The sequence below is a fragment of the Argentina silus genome (genome assembly GCF_951799395.1).
Source record: "Argentina silus genome assembly, chromosome: 14".
NCBI classification, from domain to species: domain Eukaryota; kingdom Metazoa; phylum Chordata; class Actinopteri; order Argentiniformes; family Argentinidae; genus Argentina; species Argentina silus.
In genome coordinates this window covers 8,176,099-8,193,981 of record NC_139668.1, presented here as the reverse complement: position 1 = coordinate 8,193,981, position 17,883 = coordinate 8,176,099, and the positions used below count along the sequence as shown (strand labels likewise).

General features: G+C 43.7%; 2 protein-coding genes across 2 annotated transcripts; one reads left to right on the top strand and one right to left on the bottom strand.

Moving 5' to 3' along the window:
• Nucleotides 1-3,040: 3,040 nt before the first annotated feature.
• On the bottom strand, nt 3,041-5,994 carry rpa3 (replication protein A3). Its single transcript, XM_083684896.1, has 4 exons — nt 5,823-5,994; nt 5,427-5,501; nt 4,930-5,041; nt 3,041-4,840 (listed from the first exon to the last, which is right to left on the bottom strand). The coding sequence occupies exons 1-4, from the start codon at nt 5,919-5,921 to the stop codon at nt 4,758-4,760; spliced, it is 369 nt and encodes a 122-aa protein (XP_083541022.1). The 5' UTR covers nt 5,922-5,994; the 3' UTR covers nt 3,041-4,757.
• A 509-nt stretch (nt 5,995-6,503) lies between these two features.
• On the top strand, nt 6,504-17,297 carry umad1 (UBAP1-MVB12-associated (UMA) domain containing 1). The gene is made up of 4 exons (XM_083684895.1): nt 6,504-6,616; nt 6,914-7,008; nt 12,778-12,863; nt 16,581-17,297. The coding sequence occupies exons 2-4, from the start codon at nt 6,930-6,932 to the stop codon at nt 16,854-16,856; spliced, it is 441 nt and encodes a 146-aa protein (XP_083541021.1). The 5' UTR covers nt 6,504-6,616; nt 6,914-6,929; the 3' UTR covers nt 16,857-17,297.
• The last annotated feature ends 586 nt before the right edge of the window (nt 17,298-17,883 follow it).

Sequence of the window (17,883 nt, the reverse complement as noted above, 5' to 3'; positions counted from 1 at the left end):
TTCGGTGGTCTCGTACTTTTTTATTACTTTTTGAATCTTGCAAGACTTCAACATGAGCAATCATCTGGCCAGGTTTACAAAAATGTGAATGTGATCAAGTTGATACTACGGTACTATGGTTTAGTACTAAAACTAGACTTACTTAAAAGCGTCAGACAGGATCAGAACATGAGTACAAGCGGGTCTCCAGGCTGCTGGGGATGGGGTAAAGAATCTGCCGAGGAGAGGAGATGAAGAGTTAGGATGCTTAGAGAACGTCATTGACAAATGACCATTGAAATACATGTGAGATACTGTACATGTGAGGTTGGACAACTCAGCTAAGCTAAGCAGAATCCTCCCAGCTCCCAGACCCATGAGCAAGCATGGCTTTTGCATGCAGCATCTTTTGGAGGATGTCAAAACAAGAAACACCCCTTTCCTGTCCTAAGGTAAATCCAAAGTGACTGAAAAGAGGGATTGCTCCTGCAGGATAGGTTAACAATCATCATCAGGGAAGTACTCAACTTTGGTGCAATGAGCCATAGGGAATATAGATATTGAAACAAAGTATGTTTCCTAACACTATAACACAGATACTGTTGCTTGTGGGTTAAACAATACTAAACTAAATCAGTGCATACAGGATACCAGAGTCAAATTACATCACTTGGTGTGAAACACATTAAAAACGACCATATGAACTGTTTAAAAAGATCAAATTACCCAAATTACCTCCATATTTTGACAAAGCAACACAGGTGTTGCATTCATAATATATTTGACTTTTACAGTACTTAAAATGTCATTCTGAGTAATCAGTGATAAATTTCCCTTAGCTGGAGGGTGCCAGTGATATAAAGCAAGTGACATGATTCATGCAACTTGGGCTTCAACGGCACTAACTGACGCTAACAGATGCTAAGTACAATACAGTACGCAGATGTTAAACACAGAACATTTCTGCAAAAACACCCTAAACGTGTATATATATTTTTTTTAAATGTCCCTGGAACCCTCCGTGGCTGCGTTGGGAGTGCTTGTTGTTAGAGCCTTGCTCTGGCACTCTATGAGAGGCTGGTTGTCTGCAGACAGAGCTGTGTTAAGACAACAGAGACGGGCGGCGGCAGCAGCCATGCCAGCCTGGTCTGGGAGATCGGAGGGAGCTTCCTGCCACAGCTCACTGGTTGCAGCAATAGCATGCGACCGAGATAAAGAAAGACAAACAAGCCCGCGGAAGCAGCTCCGCTACAGTACGTGATGAATGCTGCATTAGGACGGTGGCACGCAAGGGGGATCCAACATCGGTCGTTGTCTCTTTAGAAGCTCAGTGGCAGGAGGCCACAGCACAGAGCTGGGGTCTGACCACAGATGGGGTTTGTTCAATAGGATGCAATGTTCGGGGCATTTCAGAGAGAACTATGTACTATAGGATGGATATAATCCTTATATCCTGCCCTGTGTGAAACTTTCGGTAATACTTTATTTGACATATTAGGCAATAATTTGTATCTTATACGTGTTTGCTTTCTACCCAGCCCCTGAAGACACCAACACCCACACACCCACACACCCACACCCACACCCACCCACACACACACACACACACACACACACACACACACACACACACACACACACACACACACACACACACACACACACACACACACACACACACACACACACACACACACACACACACACACACACACACACACACAACAATGTTATTGGGGTTGGCCTTGACGTTAGAGAGGCTAGCCAGTAACCACAAGGTTGCTGGTTCAATCCCCGGATGTGAGCCGGTGATTGGAGGGTTGCTGAAATCACATCTAACTGGCCATCCACTACATGACCAATAACATAAGAATAATAAAACACTGAACAAACACCTAATACATGTCCAATTAGCTGCTTATTAAACACTTATTATCAGCTACAAAGGAGTGCCTAATAAGTGCTCCCGATACTGAAGTGTTACCCAACTTTCTAAATGTTATCATAACAAAGTTTCAAGTCTCGACTGCCAACCAGGAGTGGATCATGTTGGCATCCGTGGTATTGCACTAGGTACACTCTAAAGAGATCTTCTGTCATTTTGAGGGTGATGTTAAGCAGTGAGGCTATGGTGTGACCTGTTTTTAGTTTTTTATTCCAGCATTTGCCTTCGAGCGTGTGTACAAGCACCAGGGCCTGGGGCTTGAGCTTAAACAAACTGTAAAACTAAGGCTGGTCGACCTGAACTCTGGGTGTTCAGTGTAATAAAAAAGAGTGAAATGTGACTTCAAAGAGCTATATATATCTGCAGCAGCATCCAGTTGAGAGACAGCTTCACGCCCTTGGGTGTTTCCGTGCATGGCCTGCAGGTATGTAGTTTTCCTGAACCTGCCATGCTTGGATCATTTGTAAAACATGTCAAAGGTGTGACATGGAGAAATCTCCCTGCAGCACTTTAAACTTTGATGGGCCTGACAGCTTCATACGGCTGAATCAGTCCTCCTCTATGGGGCCCTGATAGGCATGTTATTATATGTGGAGGTTGTTTAAGACATGTCAGTTCAAATCAGCTTGTCTTATTGAGAGCTGTTGTATTCATAGGAAACTGCAACATCAATACTAATGCCTGTCTTGGTATGTAGAATATACAGTGCCTTCGGAAAGTATTCAGACCCCTTCACTTTTTCCACATTTTGTTGAGCTATAGACTCAATTGTAACAGACATAAACCGCTATGCCAAGAGGATGTTCTCATAATAGAAGGGTTACATCTGGGCTTAGAAGTCAGTCAGGGCTATCTTATAATCAGAGCTTGATTCCAAATCACTACCTTACATTTAAAAACAAATTTAAGATGAATTGCGACATTATCACACCAAAAGGCAAACTTAGATCCCTGTTAAAGAGTTTATTTTTTTTGGTAATTTCTCTAAAGTATCTTGTTACAAAATATATCTGTTCAGGCCAGTCAAATACAAATGACAAAATACTTGAAAGTAATTTAAATACATTCAAAAACATGTAGCAGAAATACTGCCCATGACATCACATCACACCACACCAATATACTGTATAACTTTATTTGTCCATCTATTACAATACAATTATTTCTATCTTCTTCTTTGACAACTTGTCTGTGATTAGGAGAGGTTACTGTGACAGTTTTACCTCTCTTGCACAGTTGCAGCTTTCCAGAGGTAGCAAATGCCGTAACAATCACTGTCTGAACTTGCCACAATATGGCAGCTGCTCTGCCCCAGGCTGGAACCTCTCCCACCCATCAAGAGGCAGCTTATATAAAGCACATTGTACATAACCACCGCCACCAATAGTTTACAGTTCTTGCATAATGATGACATACAACACAGAAATCAATTTGCCATGAAGCTATTTTTACAGTAATGTTTTCTTTTTGTATCATTTTTGCCTTCATTTAGAAATAGTTGGATGCAATGAGAAATGAAACTGCCTAATCAAATTCTTTCCATGAAAACTCTTACCAGGTGGTTTGCCAAAGGGTGATGGATGAATTTTAATATTCTCCTTCCAACCTTATTACAGAAACATATGAAAACCTGCATTTACTGTATGAAGATCTCTCTTGAGAAGAAAATTGTGATGACAGTTAAATCCTAATGCAGAAAATCTGGGAACAAGATATAGTATATTGGTACCACCTCACACTTAATTCCACACTTCAATTTATATTATTTTTGAAGTATAATTCATGACAGTTAACTATAATTGAAAGCTGTGTTTGAATCAGTTATGAACAGTTATTATAACCCATTCAACATTTTCTTAAGAGCTGCATACGGTTGCCGTTAGCAACTCCCCCTCCTCACTGCCTTTCCCCATGTGGAGATTATTACAGTTCACAAATTAGATGGTGTTCAATCTCTCATTTGAGATTTGGACATCCTGTTGGATCAATGCAACAGATGGTGAAGGAGATGGATTAATCTCAACATTAAATCATTTTAGAGGTCTTTAAACAAACTTTGATGTCATCCCTTCAATCATGTTATAAGACAACATGGCCGAGCTTTTAAATAACATACTTGAAATGGACTTTATACATATTGGACAACTCAGCTAGCTAAGCAGCAACCCCACAGCTCCCAGACCCATGAGCAATCATGGCTTTGCATGCAGCACCTTTTAGAGGATGTCAAAATAAGAAACACCCCTTTCCTGTCCTCTTTCCATAACTCACAGGGACAGACCAGATAAGGTCCTCATCCCAATTCCTGACAGATTTTTTCTTGTATTGACCACTTTGTAACAACAGAGGGCGCTACAACACAATTGTGTTTGCACTGTATGTACCCAAACGCTTACCGGTATTTATTTCTCGAAAATGTACCTAAGTTGTGTGAAGAGGACAACGAGTTAAACAGTTATCTAAAATACTGATCCCCTGTGCCAGAGATGGAGTCTTGATCTTGGTCTATACTGTCTACTGTTGGTCTGTAGGCTGGATCTTGAATGGTTGAGTCTTGGTCTGGATATGGTTCTCAAGGGCTCTGGTCTAGACGTCATCTCTGCTCTGTAACCCCTGCCACCGTTCATTTTGAAACACTACTCAGGTTTAAAATCAAACATTATGATGAATGTTGGTACACTGACTGAACAGGCAGTTACATAGGCTCTTTTTTATTCTCAAAAACATGGATAGAGGAAACTTTGTACAAATCTATTTTTACAACAAAACAATTAAGATAGAAGATTACAGTGATCTTTAGCAAGGAGTGAAAAAAGGTGGAACTCCAAAGCGCTCATCCACTCGTGGCAACCTCAAAAGGATAATGCTGTGGGAAGTCGTGGATGACTTTCAGGGCTTCGTTGTACAGCTCGAGATCTGTAAGGAAATAAGAACATCTTACCAATATCCAATACAGCCTTACTTGATTTGGAATTCAGAGTCACTACAATTTAGTGTGCGCCTACCGAAGGCAATCCCTTTGTCCTCTCTGAGCAGGGTGTATGCAGTGACCATCACTGCACCTTTGTTGGACACCATGCCGATGACCTCCACAATCCCGCTCAGTTCCTCCTCCAGCTGGAAAAGAGACAAAAGACAACACGTTCTATGACTATTGCCAAGTGCACTAATGGGCCGAGCTTTAATTGAACCCTGAATACAATGTCACTCAGTGGAGCGCTCTCCTCCAGCCAGTGATGCCAGGTCAGGCTTGTTTGTTGTTCTTTCTTGCGGAAAGTTTAAATGAAGTCAAAACACCAGAAGAGATGTTTAATTCGTTTTTCTACATGGTGGTGTATTTCAGGGTGCCGGTCTCTTGCCAAGCACAACCTTCCCCCTCATTAAAGTGATGCTCGGTTACTTAACTGGACGTCATCAAAACTGTGCAAGATATTGTACCCCACTGACTGTACCAAAGAGATCCATAGGATTTGAGATATGCATCCCCTTTGATTGTACTCACGGGATCATTGAGTTCGAATGATGCGGACTTCCCCTCTCCGTCCGAGAGAGTGAACGTCTTCCCTGATGGATAGACCTTTACGGACAGAATACAACAATGCATAAACAATTAGAGGACAGAGGGGGACATTTCATAGATTGAATACATAAATTCATGTGATCAGCAGCATGTTGTAATGCTTTGAGCAAGTCAACTTTAATCAATCCACAGAATAAACTAGTCTTACAAAGAATTGTCAAGTAGCTCAAAGTTATGCAGCCTCAACACAGACTACGGGCTTTCATAAAGGTTATATAGAACTACGGAGCATCGCTTTTCGACAACCCATTCTATCAAGACAAGAGACAGACAGTGAGGCCAATGCATGAACATTTCAACGCAGTTCAAAGGATTTACCTTGTCAACACGTCCAACGAAACAAACCGCTCGGCTTATGTACTGGGACAGCATAGAGGTATTAATTCTGGTTTTCGGTGTTTCGTAAATGCCTGACATTTCGAAGATGTTACTATTGACAGCCTGGACGATTGTTTGACCACTGACAAGCAATGCGAGAACGCGCGCGAAATATTTCTTAGGAGGATATCCGCTGTGTGCTCTTTTCCAACGTTGTCCCCCCGTGATACAAGTTCATGGTTAACATAGTTCCACAGAAGCATCTCGTTGGTAGAGGCTTGAATTACTATTGATGTTGAATTAAACATTTAAATGAATCGAATCCAAAAATACAATAAATACTCTCCTCATATATTAAAATACAAACATAGATTGAATTAAATGCACTAGGCCGTCTGTATAACCTTTCTTTGCAACCGCAGGACATGCTCACTAATGTGAGAATCTAGATCTGGAACCGCATAATAACAATTGAAGTCAAGGTTTGTCTCATGAGCCACTCATGTCATGTAAGTAGTCTATACTGGGAAATGGGAATAGCAGAGTAGAGTACCATTAAATCGGAGAGGTAGGAGCAACGCGTCAATCGATATGCTAGCAGCAGAACCGATGAGACCCGCAAGTGTTTCCACACGGAATATTTAATGAGTGGTTACGTCAGAAATTTCAGGAACTGTCATAACAAAAACAACACACAGGCCTACCTTCATGATAAGTGTGAAGTATATACATAAAATCGAAATAATCAACATTTTATGTTACTTTAATCAACTTTCTAAGAAAACTAAACCCTGGTAAGAGAAAGACTAACATGTTTGAGTTTGTTCAGCTTCAGAAACTAGCTTATTCAACAACGTGACAACTGTCGAGGAAAGTCAACGTGACACGTTTTCTATCAGCATCACTTTTGAAGTGTTGTAATGTCTTCACAGTGCACTTTGTTTTGGTCATAACAGGTTATGTGTGAGGTTACAAATCAAGTCAACAGTAGCTAGTCGAAATATATATCGCCCGAATCTAATATATTTCAGAAATGTCAAATGTGCATTAACTTTGACTAACATTTTGTTTTTCTCACCTGTTGCACACAGTAATTAAGGAATCAATATGTTGAGTTTTCTCGGACTTCGTAAAGACTCCAAAAAGTCAACATCAGAGAGGGAAACGGATGGATTCGTGATTATAGGTGAGACGCATCGCATAATGCATAATTGTTCACCTCTGCTGCTGACTTCATAGTTGTCAAGTTTGATATTGCACGAAAACAAAGTAATCCGAGAGCTGCTCTCTATTTGGCTCACGTTGGGAACCTCCACATTTGCACATCTGTTTCTTTGACCCCAGATGTACCACAACTCAACCGTTGCTTATGCTGTGTCGTTGATATTATATATTTAATGGTACGTTGACGCCATAGCGCCCATCTATGGACAGATATGGGGCTGCCTTGATCCCTGTTAGTGTAATATTAACTTCCCACCTCCCTTTGTAAATATACTATTCAGGGGAGATACTGTGCATGTATGAGAGTTTTGTGAGGGACGAAAAAGGGAGGCAGGACCGAAGGCAGGGTAGGACCAGCCCCAAGCAATATACAATCTTGAATTTTGTTAATCAAGGTGTATTGATCATTTTGATCGACCTACTTTTAAAATGATTACCTTTTTGTTTTGTAATGTCACTGGCTTGCCAGCCAAAGTATGGAAGCCTCCAACACAAGCACGTACTTGTGAATATGAGTTGAACACTTGTTGATAATTTGGGAGAACAATAAGGAACACTGTACTTGTGAGATTTATGAGTGTTGTCTATGTCCTAGGATATGTTGATCTCCTGTATTTTGCTCTGTCCTGTCCTGTTGATATGCATATGATTGCTTGCTGAGGCTGAAAGGCAAGTTTCCCACAATTCTCCTGTGGTCGTTGTTCCTACGTTCTTAATATAATATACATAATAATATCTGCCATTTAGCTGACGCTTTTATCCAAAGTGACTTACATTGCAGTGAGTGCATACATTTATCAGTATATATGGTCCCAGCTGGAATCGAACCTCCAACTTAAGCATTGTTAGTGCCATGCTCTACCAACTGAGCCACAGAGAGTAAAGCCTACATTCTTAATTATCACACAGTCTACTCTGTGCAGTGAGATGCTTTCTATATAATATATTGTATTATATAAAATATACAATTAAACTTCAGCCTAAAAAATACAGCCTAACTAAATTGCATGATATAAATACAACCATGTCTAACTATGGCTCCTAGGTCTTCTTGATTACCTGGTGATATCACAGAGAATAATGTTGTGGGGATTATGCTGTGGATAGAGTTGCACATGCTGTGTTCATGGCCAGAGCTAAGTGCTTCAAGTCAATATACACATTTGTTTAATAGGCTGGAAGAAATGTGAAAGTTTCTATTTCCCATTTGTTACCACCAAGATGACATCCTTAACCTCTACACTGTTACACTAAGTTAACAATGAAAAGCTTCAAACTGTTTTGAAGTTCTTTGAAATGTTTTGTCAGATTTCAAATGTTGCACTAGTAAAATACCTATTATTGCCTGGCACACTTCTTTGACAACGGGTTAGAAATGGAAATGGAAGTAAGGTATTACACAATAAAACTGTTGTGACAGAACCAAAGTTCCAACCTTGATTGCATGTGACCATGGGCATGACTAGCTTCACGTTTACATATACAGGCTACTACATTATAATAAATATAATACTTTTTTATGCGCTCCAAACTATTTGATGACCAAGGGCTCTATTTATTGCTACGTACGGTAGATGCTCTAAGTGAAAACCCTCAGTAAATCCTGCCTATTTTCAAAGTCCAAGACGACCTCGTCTGCTGGAATCCCTGAAAGGTCGAAACTCAAATAATGAAAATGTTATTGTAGGTTGGGAATTCACCCCCTTCCTCTCCCAGTAAAGTGCAGTATAATTAGCTTTTTATCCTGTGGCTTTAACTGGGAGTGCTCCTGGTGGAGCAGACACAGATGGTCAGGGGTTGTGTGTTTCTCTTGGCACATGTGAGCCAAGTCACAGAGCCAGCATTTTTCTCCCAGATCAAGGAGGCTGACTGAGCTTACAGACGTTTGACGCAAACCCACTGCGCTCGGTTTAATCACCTTTTTCTGATCAAAGAACCCATCGACACCATGCTGGGGGAAGGCCTCAGATGGCTGTTGGGAACCAGAGTCGCCCCCAAAAACAGAAGAATGACGAGCCACCCCCCCCCCCAAAAAAAACCCCCCAAAACAAAACAAAACCCAGAATGATTAGTTTTACAGTCATGTCATACTGTAGTAGATGTTGAGGTGGTTACTGAGGGCTGAATCCATCTCTATGCTTCAGCCATTGTTGGGGTCAGTTCTATTTCAAGTCCAGTCCAATAAGGCCTAGTTTGGAAATATGCTTTGGAATAACATTTATTGAAATTAATCGTTTACAATGCAGACGTCTGAATTTAAAAGTGTTTCCACGATGGACTGGTGTTCAAATGGAATTGCACACACATGCCAAAAGGGTTTCCCAAAATCTGCCATTCACTCATCCACGTCTTGCCTCTTTCCATTCCATCTAACACACATTCCTGCTACCAGTGGCTTCCAACCAAATGGAGCAGATGTGCTTACAAAGCTGAGCTGTGGGCCCAGGTCCGTTTGGCAGGTGGGATGGCCCCTCCACCGCCCCAGCACCCTCCTGAGAGTAGGGCCAGAGTGAAAGAGAGTCGGGCTAGGGCTGGGGCTGGGGCTGGGGCTGGGGCTGTGGGAGCCCGCCAGCGGAAAATCCCAGCAGGGTAGGGAGGCTGGCAGCCAGCCCCTCCATGGCCCTCCTCGCCTCCCTCCATCCACATTTGGTCATCCAGGCAGAGAGAAATCCTCCAGGGGAGAGGAGAGAAGCCCCGGAGAAAAACAATCTGCCGAGTGTACTTCTGACACTAGATGGAGGAGTGGATCACATTTGTCAGGGGGTCAGGGAGAGTCTACTGTAAGCTTATTATGCAGAAGTTGTTTTGCTGGAGTTTCGCCAAGGCTAAGCTTATTAGTTATTACAGTAAAGTCTCTCTCTTTTGACTCGCTCTTGTCTGTAGGCTACGCATCACATGAACCTCCTGTTTAAGGCTTCATTTGGAACATCTGCTTGTAGAGGCCTAGTCATGTTTCTGCAAGTCTTTTTTTTTTCCCCTCCTCCATGCGGTCAGATAAAATCAGTTAAGAAGGGATTAAACCTCAGAGTTATCTCTGTGATGGTCCAATGCGAGTCAGACAAAAATGAGAGCCTTCTTGAGTCCCTCAAAGGCAGGATTTGGGGCTCTGTACTGTATCTGCAGCTGATGCTCTCGAGGACTGGGCCTGCCTGCTGAAGTCATGAGCAGCTGTGGCTCTTCTGGGAGTTCATGGCTCTCACAGGCCCTTAACTCTAGCTGTCAGACAATGGCCTTGCTTGTTTTTCGGACGGCTACGCTTGCTCCAGTCTCTCTCCAGTGCCACGGAGCCTCCCTTACTTGCATGGATTCAATGACTTCAGTACTGTGCTGTACACACCTACGCATGTTCATTTGGACCTTTGTCCTCATCTGCTGCTTTGACTTGTGAAACCATTGTGCAGGTGCCTGCAAGTTTGCCACGATTGCAGTGTTTGCACAGCTCTAGCTCTTTACCATTATTTTGACCACACTTCAACTATGCCTCCTATATGTGGATAGACCCTAGGACTACTGCTGTACATGGTTAAGAAGGTTCTAGTCTGGGTGGTGGGAGTGTTGCATGCAACTGTCTCCCTGCATAAGTCCCAGAGGATCATGACTAATGACTTCTATGTTGCATAAATATCTTGGTGTCAGGCAGAATGCTTCTCACTTGAACCACCCCCCCACAGAAAAGCAATCCAAAGGCTCACACTGTGTCAAGCATTACAAGGCATTAGTGCTGTTGCCTATTTTATCCTATACTATCCTGCTGAGGTTTAGTAGTAGTAGTAGTAGCCTGTCTGCCAGATACTGACACTCAAGCACGAAACGTGACTTAACCTGATGTCATTGACAAGGTTCACAGGGCAGCCTTGCGCAGGGTACAAGAGTCCTCCAGGAGACGAGGCTATCTTACTTCTTCTCCTTCCTCCTTGGTTGTGTGAAGTGGATCAGCACATGATCCAAGCCAGAACCTCGTCAGGAACACTCTCCTGACCCGACTCTGTTTGGAAAAAAACAGTTATAGTCTGTTATAGTAGAAAAAAAAAAAAAAAAAAGAGAAGTTTGCCAGTTTCCATTGGCAGTTATCCAACCCGACCAAAGAGGAAGTCGTTTGCAGGGTCGATGTGAAAATATGTAGCCTTTGTGAAGTATTAGGCTTACTATAAGTGACTATACTTTAATATTAGTCAACTTACGGAGCATTAATGGCCTGTCCCCTAACACCCTGAAGCATAGGTCATGCTTATGTTTCCGTGCCAGGTTGTTCCTGAAGGATTTAGTGAACGGGAAGGATAAACGGGAAGGATAAACAATAGCGATAGAATGGATGGCCCTTACCGAGCTCAAAGACAAGGCCACGCAGAATACGCTGACAGCATGTAAAGCAGGGAGAGAGAATAGGCTTACTTTACATTGCATTATTTATTTGTGCTGCAGAGATCTGCTGTTGTCGTGGGGAAACGTGCACGGGGAAACGTGCACGGGGCTCGCCGTGGAATATGCGCTCTCGTTTATGACGAGCTACGGCCGCCGTGCCAAGAATTCACTCGCGGATGCAGATCCAAATGTAGGCCTAAATCTCGTCAGGAAATTATGGGAAGTTCTATTTTTGGCCCGAAAATCTGAGCTGTGTGTTCAAGGCACTGTGTGAACGCACCTTTTGTATGTGTTGCAATGGAAAAAAAAACCAACACTGTTATTGAAACATGGAAATCTGTGAATACACAATAATGGATTCATGTCATGAACACCAGAGCCTGAGAAGGGACGTCTGTGAGTAGGAGGTGACTCTTCTTCTGCAGCTGACGTACATACATAGACAGTATTTATTTGCACCAGAGTTGAGCTCATAGATCAGATAGTGATCCTGTGCGGAGTAGGCGAACCTTCCTTTTTCCCAGGGTGCCTTAGTGCCTTAGTTCACTCTTCGTGGAGCTCAATCCCCCCCTATGGAGGGTCGTCTGTGGAGACGCATTGAGTTCACATCAAAGGCAGTCCAGCCAGTGAGATCAGTGAGAATGACTCCATACTGAAAAGTGAGTTCAGCCAGGGAGTAGAGGGGAGGGAGGGAGGGAGGGAGGGAGGGAAGAGAGCTGCTGCGTAGGCCTCAGAGCAGAAAAGCATTTTTCTCTCACACTGTATGTATGTGTGTGTGTGTGTGTGTGTGTGTGTGTGTGTGTGTGTGTGAGAGTGTGTGAGTGTGTGAGAGAAAGAGAAATGTACAGTAGTAACTACGCAGTAGGTATTTCCTGTACGCATAGCTACTACGTTAGCTAAACTGCATCTCTCTCCTTGATTATTAGCCTACGACATCATTCGTAGGACTTAATCTCAAGATTCTTAAAGATCTGGACAATACAATTAGTAAGCCTGGTTGTCCCCTCAAATTACATGACGCAAGAGGAACGGGGACATGCACAAGGGCTGAGAGTGAGCCCAAGGCATGCTTTACTGCTCCACAAAGTGTGTTACTATGTCCCAAGAGGCTTAATGCTTTACTAATCCATTAATGTGATCAGAAACCACTTGTTAAGCACAGATAATCCACCCAATTGACCTGGTTTGTCGTGAGGAGGGAAAAAACCCCCAAACAATTAGTCTTAAATCTTTTGTTGGTGAAGGGGCAGAGGGGACAGAGAGAGAACAACATTTAAGCCACAAGTCTGCATGCACATGTGTTCGAGAGGGAAATCTGAGTGATGCATGATGACAGCATCTTTAACCAAGTGTCTTGTTGTCTCTCCAGGAGAAACTGCGGACGAACAAAGGCAGAAAGTCCAACCCACGAACGTCGGCCAACCGTCGACCAACGTCATTGTGCTCCCATCAAAGGTGATTATTTCACGACCGGCGGGGGCGACAGAGCGGACGGAACCGCGGAACGACAGCGATATGTAAACCGATCTGAAATGAACAAGAACAAAGATCGAACCGTCCGGTTCCCAGAAAGCGCATGGGGTCGTAACTCACACACAGCACGGCCTTTTCCATACGGCACGGAGTATGCGGTGTAGACAGTTCTAGGAAACACAACTGTTCGGAGCTTAGCGGCTCTGACGCCCGGGGGAGGACTGACGCTTCTTTCAGCGCTCCTGGCCCGTCCTGGACAGGCCTACGCTCTGTACTGCTGTGCTGTTGACAGGTGCCGGGTGCCGGGGCCCGGTGCCCGCGGGACAACACATGCCACTGCCATTCGCCACGCCGCCTGCATCACTGGGCCTGGACCATATGGTGCCTTAGAAAAGCGCTATTGTGTTTCCTAGTCGTTTTTCTATTTAATACGGATTACAGAGGGCCTTGATAGAGGGCCGTCTGTGTTCATTAGTTGGGTTTAATCACGGACAATGTGTAAAATGACGCGTGCGAGCGGGCGGGCGGGCGGGCGTGCGTGCGTGTCTGTGTGTGTGTGTTTGAGCACGAGCTCCGTATGTTGACATGGCACTGTGGCTTGGTGCACAGTTAGCGAGCTGCACCGTGTGCCCTGCAGAGCCCTCACATGTTGTTGAAACAGTGCAACAGGAAATGCTGTGACGACCGACCGTATCCCACCATATAGACCCTGCACCTGCTGCTCCACACACTGAGCCTTATGTTGGTTTATGCAAATTGAGCGGCTGTCGGCCTAGAAGGCAACATAACATCTAGACGGGAGCCATTTCACATGGCAGGGCCGACGAACTACGGTAGTTAAGCTTTACCAGGTCACTACAGTTACATGGAACACAGGCACATGGAAGTAGGGAGCATTGACTTAGAATTCTGAATTGCACGTGCGGGTGTTTAAATCGGTCAGTTGGTTAAACATTGGTCATCTATAAAAGCAAGAAGTTGTTGTTATTACCTGGGTAATAAGTAAGCGTTGATGCATGACGGGGTGTGCAGTAACAGCGGATATCCAGTGCACGAGAACGCAGGTGGCATGTTTTTTGGGTTTTGAAAAGCTATGGGATTGTGAACCCTTAACCGCCCAGCTTGTGTGACTGTCAGAGATTAATACATGGCTTGGAACACAGTTTTAGCTAATCTGATCACATATTTCTCCGAACCCGTTTTATAACACAATTTATTTATGCAAGAGTTATTCTACTATAGCCTTTACTCTTAGAGGACTAGATATGATGATACAGTGTGTGTGTGTGTGTGTGTGTGTCAGGACTAGATATGATGATACAGTGTGTGTGTGTGTGTGTGTGTGTATGTCAGGACTAGATATGATGATACAGTGTGTGTGTGTGTGTGTGTGTGTCAGGACTAGATATGATGATACAGTGTGTGTGTGTGTGTATGTCAGGACTAGATATGATGATACAGTGTGTGTGTGTGTGTGTGTGTGTATGTCAGGACTAGATATGATGAGACAGTGTGTGTGTGTGTGTCAGGACTAGATATGATGAGACAGTGTGTGTGTGTGTGTGTGTGTGTGTGTGTGTGTGTGTGTCAGGACTAGATATGATGATACAGTGTGTGTGTGTGTGTGTGTATGTCAGGACTAGATATGATGATACAGTGTGTGTGTGTGTGTGTGTATGTCAGGACTAGATATGATGATACAGTGTGTGTGTGTGTATGTCAGGACTAGATATGATGATACAGTGTGTGTGTGTGTGTGTGTGTCAGGACTAGATATGATGATACAGTGTGTGTGTGTGTGTGTCAGGACTAGATATGATGATACAGTGTGTGTGTGTGTATGTCAGGACTAGATATGATGATACAGTGTGTGTGTGTATGTCAGGACTAGATATGATGATACAGTGTGTGTGCTACAGTGTGTGTGTGTGTGTGTGTGTGTGTGTGTGTGTGTGTGTGTGTGTGTGTGTGTGTTTGTGTGTTTGTGTGTGTGTGTGTGTGTGTGTGTGTCAGGACTAGATATGATGATACAGGCATCGTAGTCATTTGAGGATCTCTCTCTGTGGTTGAATCCCATCGGAATGCTCCGCCTCTTAATTGCAGAGGAATGGCCATTTCCTGAAACAACATCTTCTCTACATTTAGGCTCACAGTCGACCTTAATTACATGCCAAACCACGGCAAAGTCTCCAATTTGTCACTCTGCATGGAGCTTATGTTTACACCGAATCACATTGGCTGGAAAAATTGTAGAGTAAACATAGTAGGCCTATGATGGATAAAAGAACATCACATGTTTAATTGGGAATACCGTTGAGTTATTTGCATTGTCTAGGGTATGGAGTAAGGACACACATTGTGATATGTAAAAGAAGGAATAGCAACTTAAACCGGGAAGATAGTATTCTATTGTTTGGTGAGATCTGTAGCATCCAAGACCCACATACAGTACAGAAAAACATCATTTTCACAAACATCCATTGTGCAAGTGAACCATTCTATTTTTTACCTGAACCAGTGACATCACAGTATTATAGTCTGTCTCGTACTGCACAAACGACCATACCATAGTCATATGTGGCCTTAAAGGGACAGTTCGCCTTTTTAAAAAAAAAAAATGTTTATCAAATAACTAAAAGTATCTTGGTGTATGGACCAAAGTCAAAGCTTAATCATTCAAGAAATGTGATTATTTAAGAGTGAACTTTCCTTCACCCAGCACATCTGCCTGTTGCTGAGTGCTGCCTGGTTGTGTTTAGCGGTACGTGTGCGTGTTCAGCTGCTAATGTTACAGTCAGAGACAGCACCCTTGTGACTTCCTTCCTTCGGATGTTGCAGAGCTGAGCCTGCGGCAGCTTGTGCACTGAAGCCTCGTCTCATCTGCGCCATGACACCGTGTGAAACCGTGTGGTTCAACCATGGTTGTGTTTCAGCTGCAAGTCGACACAAAGCCTGCCGTTGCTCGACTGTTATTCCCAAATGTAGAAGACGTTCTTCGGTTGCCGTAGCCCCGTCATGACACGACACACACACACAAACTAAACAAGGCGTCGGCCAGCACTCACGATCATGCTATTATTTCTGCGTAGTATTTATAATTGGTGCTAATAAAGCAGAAATAAAAGCAACTGTGCGAGTGGTGGCCTTTTCTATATTAAGTGTTTTAGCTGCGATCTACCCCCCCCCCCCACCCACCCACACTCACGCACGCACGTACGCACACACACACACACACCCACAACTCCCCCTCTCTGTGGATCAGCTGCCTTTATTAAATGTTACATCAGAAAGACAGTAAACAAGTCCGTATCTACCGTGATCAACAGCACAAGCCCTGGCCAGCGATTTGATTACAGTCTCTGAGGCCTCGAAGCTGTACTGTACACAGAACTCTGCTCATGAATGAGATCAAGAGGCCAATATGGAAAAAACATTTGATACTAAATGTCATGAATGACTCTGGCCTTTAGGTGGGGACCAAATGATGGGCCTGGCCTATCCGATCTCATGCTTGGTGCGCTTTGTTGTGTGACCTGGTATAGCGAATCAGACCATAACAATGACGAGGGGAAAGGGGGTGGTCATGCATTGGCTGGAGATGAAAGCTCTGAATCGGCTTGCTGGGAAAAAAAAGACCCTGCTTTTAAACAGTGCACATGGTGAAACAGGAAATTCACTGTCTCTCTCCCTTTTCCCCAGTCATCCTCCTTGGTGGCCCCGGACCGACCTTCGGAGGGGTTCCAGCCCTCCCCAGCTCCCCCTGCCATGATGCCTTCACCAGGGCCTGTGGCTGCGGAGCCTGCTCTCCCGGAGCTCCTCGGGGACGTCCCCTTCACCCTGGCTCCCCATGTCCTGGCGGTACAAGCAGGGTTCTCCCTCCTCCCTGACCTGATCCTGTCCAGGGACATCAACGACAACCTGGCCAACTTCAACTACGACTTCACCCTGGAGAACTCTGTGCTGTGTGACCTGTAGCCTCCTGTCCCGTCCTGCCCGTCGGCCCAGTAGCACTGCAGCCCCTCACTAGCAGCCTGTCAACACCAAGCCCTATCAATCCCATCTTGTGCTGTTGCGGTTGTCACTCAATACCGCTCAGTTCCATTGGGCTCTGAGAAATAACGACTGTAGTTAATGATAAACCTGGTTATGATCCGCCTAGAAACCATGTGCCGGTCAGGTGGACGTCAACAACACACCCGGCAGTGATACACAGTCACACTTTACTGTAGGTCCGTGGAGTACCCTCATTAAGATGGCGGAGGCGGACTATGAATAGTTCAGGAAGTTTAAGCGCTTGCTAATGCATATGGCAAAGTAGCATCGGGACAGCGCTGTAAGAACTTGTCCACTGTTTGTGTCAAAGAGTGCTGATTTCATGTCAGATGTTTAGCATGCGTTAACTTAGCAGAGGTTTTTTATGAAGAACAGAATCAAGTCTGGGTCTATAGAATCTAGTCGTATCGTTGCTTCCTCCTAGTTTAGGAGTCGTTGATTGACCTTTGGGTTTGCACTTTTGAGCACAGAGCGGGACTGATTTCAAAATCAGTTTAGAGTTTTATTATTTATCTTCTTTATCTGGTTACCTTTTCCACCCTGGCCATCCTGTTAACAATTCTTTACCAACACATTAAAAATCAAATAAATACATTGGGTTTAGCCTAAGCATTTTTTCTGATGTACTACCAGTACGTCTTATCAATGATTATTTAAATATTTAAAATGTACCCCCTCATCTACATTTATCATAAGATCAAAATTCTGACCGAATCGTCTACATATTGTTATGCATCATCTTTTGCTGTAACTAGCCCCAAATATAGTATTTATTGTTATTTCTTTCCCTTTTTTCTTAGTTTTCCTCATCTTCATAGGACGGTTTGAGATTTGATAATGTTGCCAGGATGATGTTGTTTGTCAGTTATCCTGATACTATTGTCAAGTATTGTACATTTGTGAAGAATGTGTACATCAGTTTAGTCGTTTAGGCATAAGAAGCCAAATT